This window comes from Chanos chanos, chromosome 3 (assembly GCF_902362185.1).
Source record: "Chanos chanos chromosome 3, fChaCha1.1, whole genome shotgun sequence".
Classification (NCBI taxonomy): domain Eukaryota; kingdom Metazoa; phylum Chordata; class Actinopteri; order Gonorynchiformes; family Chanidae; genus Chanos; species Chanos chanos.
Window position 1 is genome coordinate 46,902,672 of NC_044497.1, and position 12,225 is coordinate 46,914,896.

Here is a 12,225-nt window from a genome sequence, read left to right on the forward strand (position 1 = left end):
TCTGTTGCTGTGGCCTAATGAAAATGAGGTGAGCCTCTGTGGTGTGTTTATTGTGTGTATGTGCGTGGTGTTATGAAATGTATAGGGAGCTGATGATAGTATATACACCATCAGTTGACAACATAACTTAGAAGCTCATGAGCTGTTTGTGTTGCGTGAATGGACACAATCTACGGCCCACAATCAGCTTTTTTCATTTAAGTTTCAAGTAAACAAAGACCTGCATGATTAAGCTATTTCTCCAAAGGATAACTCCCAGAAATACTTGCTTGATTATTTATGCACAGCGCAAATTTGGGCACTGCAGCAATGTAAAGCAGTGTGTCCTTTTCAAATCCTGGGAATTCTGGGAACTTTTCACTGAGAGTGACAGAACTATCAGCTTAGGATAAAATGACAAAACTTGTGAGGAATACAAATCAGTGACTGTTTGTCAAAGTTTAACTTTAGTACAAAACATGAATAAATTATAATCCTCCAACATTTCTTATTGGGCTGTCTCAAAACTACTAGATCCCATATATTAACCATTCACACTTGTAAGGTCAGGTAAGAAAGTTATATGCTTATACAATCACTGTCGAGAAGCTGTCCATGTTAAATCAGCACTTCTGCCAAATGAAGTCCATGGTACATCTATGAAAAGTGAGCTATCTTCACTAAGGAACCCATGTAACTTAAAACGGTGCTCAAGACCATGTTTCAAAGAGAACAAGCACTGCACGCTTTCAGTGGTGTAGTTCTTATATTGTGCAAAGATGAATTCCAGGTATGACCCTTGCTTTCAAAATATACCTCTTCAGTTCGGAGTAGGTGACCTAATTTTCCTGAACAGTGGGCTACGGAGTGAGTGGTGAAACACACCCATCCCTCCATTGGCTCCCCAAAAGCAGTTCAAATGGGTTCATGTCTCATTGTTTCATTAACGTTAACGGTAAGCTATGCCAATTGCATAAGATCCAGAAAACGACCATTAAATCTGCAATGACTACGCTTTCACTTGATTGGATATTGTGGCTATCTGTAAACTAACTTAGAAGAACAGATGTAAGGATAGCAGAGGCCTTATTTTTACATTTGCTGTTTAAGCCACAAATGACACCTGACTCTTAATAACACCACCCACTCCAAACAACAACGAAAACAGCCATTTAAAATGGCTCTCCCAACAGAAATATTGGAAGCCTCTGTAAGTATTCAAACATATTACAATCGAGACGTTGAAAGCAGCGTATTAAGTAAGTAACTAGCTCATGTGAAGGGTGATCACAGGTAACTATATTTACAATTTCAGTTAAGTGGCTAACTAGATAATGTTAGCGAGGTAAAATCTAACACAGGTATGCTGCCATCTACATTATATTTTCTGGTCATTTGTTCGCTCCTGTTAGGCAACTTTCCTATACAATTTGACATGTTTTCAATGCAGTGTTCCAGAAATGTGGCTGGCTAACTGTCAATCAAGCGAATAAAGAATCGGAAAGTCTGAGTGGATGTATTTGAAGTTATATTCGAGTGACGGTACCAGATAATATATGGAAAAGAAACTGTCTTTTAATTGTGTACAATAAATAACTTAAACTGATTTACAGTAATTAAAAGGAAAAGACCGGAGGCAATTCATTTAACAGTCGTGCTGGCTGGCCTGTCTAGCTAGGTGGCTAACCGTAAATAAAGTAAGCTAGCTAATGTTAACGTTAAAACATGTCATTTTTGATACTGGCGTGGTTTCCATACATTAACTTGCTTGATATTTCAACTTTAATACAACGTGTGAGTAAACACCAATTCACTTACTTCATCTTCGGAGAGTCCATAAATTGGGTCAAAATTCGTAGCCATATAGCCCAAAAGGGATTTTTCAAGCGAAAAACACTAGCCGCTAAACAAGCTAGCTAGAACAATAGCCAAAGTGCCCCCCTCCTCCTCCTAATGTGGAACTTGTGCGCTCCACCGCAATGAAATCTTTTCCTAAACTATGGAAGGGTTGGTTTTGCTGCTGCTGTTCTTTCCCGCACGAGGCTTTCAGCAAAATATACAAAACCTGTCCAGCACAGTTGAGTCTTATCCAGCTATTGTCCACTAAAGTCAACGAGACTGTTCCCTGTCACTTCCTTCCATACAAACACTCCTCTCCAAGGAGAATGACAATACAATAAGCCAATCACACGATTTTCTTCAACTCGTAGGCAAGCAATCTAACCAATAAAAATGTTCAGGGGCAAGGAGAGCGTCTGCATTTTTTTCTCTCTGATAATACTGGGTAGTTCCCCTATTTTCCTCCGTGGTAGGCAGGGACGAGATCAACTGAATCTTCCAAGATCTCTCCATGGTATGTTGGCGGCCCCTAGAGTTTCGTGAGGGAAGTGGCTTTATTCATCCCATGTACTGATCAACTGGCAGTGTAGGATACTGCTACTTCTTACGGAATCTATCTATCTATCTATCTATCTATCTATCTATCTATCTATCTATCTATGTGAATGTCAAAGTTCAAGTTTCTCCAGCCATCAGTCTCTTTTACTGCCTTTTCCAAAGGACTGGAAGGTTTCTATCTTTGTAGACATTTGATCAGCGTCAGTACAAAAAGGCGAGAATTTTCTTATATATTCGTTAGAAATCTGAATAAATGCACTAGAAAAAGAGTGGAAAGCATTTATATTATTTGCACAGTTAGGTAACAGCAAATATGAGGAAGTATTACAACAAGGACAAAATAACAGTAGTTTTCCTGTATTGCTCATTGCGATTAAACAGGATTTCTTTCTTTCTTTCTTTCTTTCTTTCTGTCTGCCTGTCTGTATTGATTTGTCGGTAATGTTTTCATCCCACATTCTTAGCAAACCCAGGCAGATATTTACCAAATGCATTCTATGTAATACTGAAGGAATATTTCTTTCCCTGAAAGAGCATAATAACGCATTTTGCCCCGCAGATGTCGAAACTATATTTTATGCTCTATTACATAGACTACATCAATTATGTGATAACATAATTATCGATTAATATTTAACACACATCTCAGTTTTCAAAGAAAAGATTAATTTCTTTAAAATCATACCATGTTTAAGGGTTTGACATTTTTAACATTTAAACGATTGTCAGGATTTTTTTTTAAGCGAGTAAAGAACGAAAGTAACACAAATGAAGAAATGTACATGTTCTTAAATAAAATTCTATATTTGAAAAAAAAAAAAAAAAAACACAGTGCAGATTTCACAGTTTAATTGCTTTTTGGTTTGAGGACGACCGAACTGAATCAATGTACTGCTTCATCCCTTTTCTAAACCTTGCTATCATTAGTTGCTCCGTAAGTGATAAAAAAGTTGTGCGATTATTCAAGGCGACAATAGAATCTGTCTGAGCTTGTAACCGATATTCAAAGTTGAGACAAAACAAAGGGGATGGCTGAACGCAAGAACTAGCTTGACTGAAGTTCCAAACATTATGAATGTAAAACTGATCTGCTAATAAAGATAATCAATGTCTGCGCTGGAAATGGCGAGATCACATTTCTTTTACTTTAGGTGCATAAGCTACGATGGTCAGAAGGGGTGCCTTAAATGACGTCTAAAAGGTCGCTCAGCGTAATTATATTTATTAAACTAGAAAAAGAAGACGAACCAAGAAGCAAACAATGCTTTGTAGAGGTCTTAATGATCAAAACAGCACCAAATATGCGACTGTCAAACTTCTCAGGTTGTTGCCAGGCTCTGATAAAACGTGCTGACTACAGATGCAGCGTTTTCTAAAAGGCAATTTGACCACCTGACACAAACATTTTTAGAATATAAGTGTCATGATCTTATTACAGTTTTATGCAATGCAAAAGGTTAGGATAACAGGAAGGAGCGAGATCAAATAATGTAAGCCCTTAAAGTGCAAAAATGGCCTCTGAATCTTTGTTCTCTCAAATGTCTTCTTGCTATTTTACCACCGCTAGATGTCGGTATGTTACCGTTTCTTACAGTGAGTATGACCTCTTTTAGCTTTTAGCCAGTATTTGTTCAAATACTTAATCTGTGGTGTGTATCAGAGGTGACGCATATTATATACATGAACAGAGCCTGGGGTCTCAATTGGCTCTTTTGTTACATAAAGCGTAGCATACTGTTTCATCTCAATTAGATCGCGATTAGTACCATTTGAGGAGGTCAGCAGGGTACCGTTTTCTTAGAGGTCTTCGCTTTTGTGATAAAAATATAAGAAAATTTGTCCTCTCTTCTAAATTGCCGCTATATAATTGCAATGTGCACCTTGAGGGGAGATTCACGTCATCTGTGTGAGCACTGCATTTTACCAATGTTCAGGAACCCTGAGGAATCAGCAGCTATTGAAGCCAATTTAAGTCTATATTTACTGTCATTCATAAGAGATACAAAATACAATGCCAGTTATTTAAAAGTGAAAGCCCAGATGAACGTTTTACATAACACTACTGCTTAGTACCATGACAGAAGTAGGGTGGGATGGATTTTACTATCCTCCCTTGATAAAGTACCATCTGACAGGAAATTTAAAGAGCAATTTTATTAATCAGGTACCAGTGACTGTGTATCTCTCTTTCTGTTATAAAACTTTTTTTGGATTGTCAAAACCAGTGCCAGTGCTGAAAATATGCAGTATCAAATATGTTTTGAATCCAATGCCAGAAGGGCAGTGATTATTGTTGTAAGGTGCTGTCTGGGGCAATCATATGTTGCAATTCATAAGCAGACTCTACATCAGCAGGAAACCATTACTTGCATATGAATTCGCTCTCAGTGTCTTGCTGTGTTGAAACTGTTTGGAAATCCATCTCTCAAAAGTTCTAGAAAAATTCATAGATTTAAGAGAGGTACATGCAAATGTGATGTTCACTGGAAAAGTTCATGGCTATGGCAGATATTCAGTGAATCACTAATAAATTCACAGGGAAGCACAGTCACTGGATCGTAAAAGCAAATCAGAGAAAGAATGTATGTTGTTCCTTAACAGAAAAACAAGGTCCTTGAAGGTCTGTGCTCTCTCTCTCCCTCCCTCACACACACACACACACATACACACACTTTCTTTTTCTGTCTGTTCTGTCTCTTTTTTGCATGATATAAACAGTATAAAGAGGATTCGTACATGTGTTTCAATGTTTATGGTACCATGTGATTGGGAGGTGGCTGCCATGTTCTTCTCACACAGATAGGAAAGGTACTGCTTCATGGTGAAAATCTAAGTATATCAAACAGATGTAGGTTTCAGTAGTAGTTTATAGTATTACCACGCGGTTACTGATAATCTTTTACAGCCAATATTTACAACTCTATATCCTAAATTAATCAAAGCTTGTGTCTTCAGTGCTCTACTCCTTCTTCTACCCAATGTATTGCTTTCTGGCCATTTGTTCTTTGGTAGAAACAGGGGATGTGGGATTTGTTTTCTGTATGCTGAAAGCAGTGTTCTAACTGGTTCAACATCATAATAACTATAAATCACCCAACAAAATAGGTTTCAGCAATTGAAGCACAATTTATCTTCTTCTAGTTCTTTCTTCAGAACATTGCATACATTACAGGAATTCAGGGAGTTCAAATTTTGTGCAAATCTTGCCTCTGTGACAGGAGAGACTGTGGCCCTGAATTTGTCATCTGGTACATCTGAGGGTTATTCTTGTTTTTTCTGGTATGACCGGGTCACCACAAAGCAGAAAGCTCTTAAACGACCCGCAGTCTTTCTAAGTGAGGTGAGTATAAGTGTAGATATGAGTTTAAGCAAAATGGAAAAGATTAAAGTGCAGTCTGGTCCATATAAAGCAAGGGTAACCCTCCTCCACCTTCATCTTGTCTTTCATTCTTTGTCTAGTATTGTTTTTTTTTTTCCTTTGCCTTACAAAGCAGTGTCACCTCGTCAACGTTAATTATTACCTCTCTCTGTTTTACATAAGATCACTGTCACAGATGGGCTATTTCTCAGCCTTTCAGATACATTGCTGTTTTCTAAGTGAACCCATTCTGAGGTTTTCCTGCTCATTATATTAAGAAAGTATTGGCTCAAACATGAGTGGTATTATTTCAATTCATTTGTTACCGTTTTTGAGCGCTCTCTTATAACACTACAGAGATCAATTCATCTTGTTCCAATGGTCCATTTTAAGAGTTATAGCACTTCAGCTCATTTTCAACCCTGAGTCTTAAATATCCACACATTAAAGGCGAACACCTGACATTTGACTACCTGAGTTTTCTGGTCAATTCAGTAGTACAGCTGCAGTACTGTTCTTTGGTAAGTGTGGATATTGTGTGCCTCAGGGCATGTAAGCCCGCAACTTTCTTTTAACTCTCTCCTTCGTTCCTTCTTTTCAAGGTCAAGATGAGAAGTAAGGGTGAAGCTCCTCGTGAAAGTGGACACTTCTGAGAATCGGCATGTTATGTCTTCAGACATGCACAAAAGGTTGAATTCTAGTGTGGTTTTGTTGAAAGCTAGTTAATGTTTGTTCGGTCCCGACTGTCATACTTGTATACATGTATATGTGTACACCAGCCCACACATAAAGACTTTCTGCTGATGCTGCACAGGGACCTGGCTTAGTACCAAATATTAACAGTGTAAACAACACCAAAGGGCTGTCAGATTGAATTTCTTGTAAATTACAGAAATAATACTGATTATAATGAGCATAATCAGGACTATAAATAAGGGATCCTAGTTGGTGTGTTTGAAACATAAATTGATGTTTGCAGTTGACCATTGAAAACATCACATCACTCAGCACACCTGTGAGGTTGTGTTATATTTAAAAACAAAACAAGGTATTTTAAAACACAGATTTCCACTGTGGGAGGTGAATCTTTATTTCAAGATGATGAGATGGTGTTTTTTTTAGAAACCGATTATTCAACGAATCCAGTGTAATGACAACATTATGTCCAGAGTTCATCCCAGGCTTACCTTAAATCTATTTTTAAATTTAATTGTATCTCTGAGCATAACAGGTTGCTGCATAATTGCACAAGTCTACAGCTTAGTTAACCTGTGCATCTAGGTTCACTAATGGATAAAGGTTAACACTACATCAGACTACTAAAAACTGACTGCAGAGATATGCAATCCATTTATCAACATAATTGTCTTCATACTCTCATGTAAATCAAATTCCAAAAATAGTTCTTTATGTACTTCATTTTTTCTTAACGTTGTTAGCTTTATTTTTTCACATGTAAACATAATGCAGTATGAGTAACGGGCTATGATACAGCCAATACAATAGGAAATGCTAAGAGGGTACATTTCCACAGGACAGACCATTGTAAACTTATTGTGCATGTCATGGCAAAAGAATGACTCTGTAGTTTATTCACCCTTGTTTACTCAATCTTCAGTCTGTGTATCGAAACATGTGATAAAAAAAAAACCCAGACTGTGTTACTGAAAAGATAAAAGATTAAACCTAAAAAAAAAAAAAAATTGCTTGACTGAGTCGACAGATTCAAAACATTCAGTAGCATGCCTTAATCTGAATCCGTCAATCAAGTGCTAGATCACCACTTATGGCACAAACCATTCAAACAAGTCATTTCATACAGCATTATATCATACTCACACAGGAAATGAATATGAGAATGGATCAATATACTTATACAACATGCTTCCACTTGTAAAACGAGGGTTGCTAGCCAAAATGTTTAGATCATATGAGTTTATTCCAGCTTGAGGCTTCCGGTGTGGACTAAATGAAAGGACAAGGTTCATCCAAGGACAGAAATGAAGAAAAAGTTAATCCTAAATTTCCATTGATCCCTTACTTTTTTGTTTGTTTGTTTTTGACAAAATCCATGTTAGATTTTATTTTTTTTAGTATAAACAGTATAATCAGTTTGAACCATGCAGTGTAGGTCTGAACAATGTACTTAAGACTGTATCTGGGGCAATATTAATAAAAGGATAGGTTATTCTCAATATGGAAAGAACAGAGGAGAATAGAGAGAAAACTGAGATCTGGCTTTTTGCTTTTGCACAACCTCTGAATGCAGATTTTATCATTATATACCCAGCAAATATCCAAGTGCTTACTATTATCTCTCGTGACAATTGAATATAGGATTCTTTCCTTTTTGTTCCTTTTGTTCCAGTTAACTTGTCATTATTTGTTCTTATATATTTATGATAAACGTGTTCATGTGCGTTATGGTAGCAGGCATTCTTGGTTGATTGTGGGTCAGTCGGTGCTTGTTCCTGCTCGTAGAATTCTTTTGAATCACAATTCATTCAAAACGCTGCCTCCTTTATCATTACAATGGACATCTGTTCATGGGTTTGTAAACTACATAGATTGGAAAAGAGAAAAATATATTTTAGCATATTTAACCAGTATGCTGAACTGTAACCAGAAACCAGTATTAAAACAAATATAAGCTTCCATTAGCAAATAAACATATATTTCATAGCTGAAATGCACCCTTAAACCTGGGGTATCCAAAGGACAAATGTCTTGCTGCTTTTTGTCTTCACATCTTATTACAGACCAACATTTCCATGGGTACCATGAGCACCCTTATGAGCCAATTATAGCTGTAGATGGATATTAAACCTGCAGGACTTCAACTCTCCAGGGCTGGACATGGAAGCCTTCTAATTACCAGTATTTTATATATATACATATTCGAGACAAACAGGCTCACATACAGTACATGTGACCAATTTCTAAGGAACACAGTTGTCTAATGGTCATATTGATAGGTCACTCTAACCACCAAGCAACCCCCCCCCCCCCCCCCCCCCCCCCCCCCCCCCCCCCCCCCAAGAAAAGTAAGGCCAATCTTTTTCAGTTACATGTGATGCCAGTGAGACATCATGTCTTTTTTTGTTTGTTTTTGTTTTGTTTTGTAGATCATGAAATGGCACTATTTCAGTAACCACGTTCTAGACATGTCTGAAAATGCTTAATGCAACAGTATATGAAAATATACAGACCATGTATCGATCTACATTTAACTGACCCACAATCAGGATTTTTTTTTTTTTGTATTTTTATCAGATTCATTCCATCTTTATATATGAGCACACCACTTACTGAACTCAGAAACTGTAAGCTTGGTTTAAAGCTGATTTCTTCCTCTTTTTACAGAATATGGCAATTATTGTGTAGCATTCATAATATGGCAGAATATATGGTCATTTTATTGAAATTTTTATGGAACTTTTTTAGTTTGGTTGTCGTAGCTAATGCAAAAACCTTGATCATGCTCACTTGGGCATGCATAAAATTCAAAATCAAAATTGCATCCATCTATCTGTTTATTATTCTCCAGGTTATTCTTTTTGAATGTTGTTGTTTTTGTTGTTTTTTAAACAAATGGATGCACCATTGTTACCTCAGAGCTTTTAAAAACAATATTATGTACATAGCAGTTTTATTCTGATTGTTCTATACCTATGTTTTCTTTTCTCAGAAACTGTGATTAAATGTACCAAATGTGTAAATATGTTGGGGTCATTTCTCACAGCAGGGGCGGATTTAGGTATGGGCAACATGGGCATCTGCCCAGGGAGGTATCTTGCAGGGGGTGGCTAGGGTCGCCTGCACCCAGGGTGCCATACAAGCTAGAACCATTACTGCCTACAGGTTGGTAAAAAGACGTGATGAGCTTGTACCTAGTTCTATTCAAATTCAGATACTCTGCAAACATGAGGTAAGAAGGTGTGTGTGTGTGTGTGTGTCTGCGGGGGGGGCACTCCTACAAAAACACATCACACTAAAACTCAAGCCCTTCGGTCAGTTGTCAATTGAGGAAAAATAGCTGGGGTTTTATGAATACTTTGAGGCCATGTTCAGGCACATTAACATTCAACAGTTTCATTTGGGGAAGTGGCTTTAAAGAACTTCTTCTATGTATTGTTTTTGAGAGTATAGCTGTGAGAAGTCTGATATATTATATGCCAGCGAGAAAAGCCATTACACATAGGTCAACATCTAAAAATCATGGTTACACAAAAGACAAACAGTCTGGTGAGTGAAATGTACGGCACCTTAACTTCCAGAACAATTATTTAATGATAAAGAATTATAACACTTCCAGTCTCCCTGTTCTCCAGTTCCACCAGTCAGTGCACTGCTTCCCCGACTTTCTAATCATCAATCACTAAATTATCAGTGTCACCTGTTCCTGGTTCATGGACTCATCATCAGCAGTTTATAAACACTCACAGTTGTCCCAGTGTCCTCTGTGAAGTACCATGGTTTCTAAGCTTTTGCACCTGGTCCTTCTCTTGTGCCCATTATTCTCTGTGTTTGGTTCTCTGGTTCATTTCCTGGTTTTGGATTGAACATGGATGGAGACTAGCAAGAAATGCACCATGGTTGTCTAGTCTTCTTTTAACTAATACAGCCTTGTATCTGAACAATGAGAACACAGAACAGAACCACAAAGTTCAAAAAATATAAATCGTGATTTATACGTTTGGATGGGACAACAGTAAAATTATTTTCTTAGACTATGGAGGTTATACAACCCAAGTTAGAAGACAAACTTAATGACATTTCCGCAAATCACATGAGTAATTCTAGGTTTTACCATCATAATATCACAACACAACCAAGCACTAAATTACACTACAACCATTAAATAGCACGCCAAGAAAAATGCAAACATGTACTATCACGCTTCATGTGGTATTGTACAGCAATGCACGTCTCAAGAAAACTCCCCTCCCAAAACTCAGGAAACCCCCCCCCCCCCCAATTCCGCCATATACCAACAATCACACAAGACTGAGAGTGACATTCCTGAGATGAGAAGGCCCCTCCTTCTGCTCCTCAGGAAAGAATAGAAGGGTCTGGATCATAAGAGTGATTCTCAAGGCGACAAAGGGACAAAGCTCGTCATGTCCAGTTGTGCGTCATTATGATACATCTCATCAGTGTAATAATCAGAGTATGATTCATAACATATCCTCTGGCCTTGGCTACAGAACAGAGAGTCCCTCGTGTGACCCACAAAGAGCAATTGTTACTGGGTGTGTAAACACCACCTTTATGTGAGATAGTTTGGAAAGTTTGGACATCTTGTTGTTTGGCAGCATGTTGTGGACAGAAAGATGCAGAATGACTAATCTGTTTCGTCTCCAGAGCAAGTCAAGTTTATATCAACACGACCTTGAGACCACTGAAAACTGAATAGAACTGAAGGGAACTGAACTGTATATCAGATGAATACGTGAAATTTGAGGTCTTTAAAGTCACCCGTTTTTGTTTTGTTTGTTTTGTAAGCAAACAAATCCAGAACAACACAAAAAAATTAAAAAGTTAGATATCACTTAGACAACTTGGACAACAGAAACATTTGTGTTGGACATGTATTATACGCAAGGAGCAAGGGTTTCATTTGTATTTGCAACAGGACTCTGACAGAAAAGAATATTATTTTGTTCTAAGATTTATCCACCTGATATTCTGAGAGCTTCCTTCATTTTGTTTAACTGAATGAGCTAAAATCTTCCAGTGAAAGCAGTTCTCCTCTGTTCGAATGCTTTTTAACGATGTCTTTTCATAGAAAAGAAGAGAAAAGTAAAGAAAAGCTGGGCATCCACATGGATACAATTGGCATTGCTTGCAGGTGGGAAGCCAGCAGGGAATAATCTCGCCATCACTGCAGTAGAAGAAGAAGAAGAAGAAGAAGAAGAAGAAGAAGCCTTTATTTTGCCATTTGCTCAGGTACAATGTAAAAGGGCATTTGGAATTCTTGTGCAGATCTCTCAGTCATGACTGAGAGAGTATCACAACGTCGCACTGTGGGGGGAGCACTGTCTCCAACCGCGACTCCCACTGATTGGTCAGGGGCACCAGATTAGCAGTAGGTGACTCTGTGGAGCATAACATGAACCTCTGCATAAACTACAGCTTCCTGGAAAAGTTCCCTGCAGTGGGGTGACAAGAGGCAATCGGCAACTCCACATGTAACACAGGAGACACGTCCTAGTCTCCGCCCTCCCCAGTCAGCGTGGGAGTTGTGCAACTGACAGGGAATATGAGGGAATCGGCTTTGCACTGGAAGAAAAGGGGAATAAAAGGCAAAAAAAGAAAGAAGATGAGGAAACCAACCAAACATCACATGCATCTTAGTAGAAACTGCTTCACATTTCTACTTCAAATAAGATAGCCACGTATAATCGCTTAATAACAGAGGTAAACAATTCACCTACAATGCCATTTAATTTAAAATGGAAAGGTTGACCTGATCGTCATCTTTACAACTG

The 12,225-nt window shown here is 37.9% G+C and overlaps 1 protein-coding gene across 4 annotated transcripts in view; it reads right to left on the reverse strand.

Moving 5' to 3' along the window:
- The window catches only part of nedd4l (NEDD4 like E3 ubiquitin protein ligase), a 55,818-nt gene extending 53,797 nt beyond the window's left edge, over positions 1 to 2,021 (reverse strand). For all 4 annotated transcript variants that reach the window (XM_030770268.1, XM_030770269.1, XM_030770267.1 and 1 more), the window contains exon 1: positions 1,798 to 2,021. In XM_030770268.1, coding sequence (XP_030626128.1) covers positions 1,798 to 1,842 — 45 coding nt within the window. In that variant the 5' untranslated portion in view covers positions 1,843 to 2,021. The remainder of the gene's footprint in view (positions 1 to 1,797) is intronic.
- Positions 2,022 to 12,225: the final 10,204 nt, after the last annotated feature.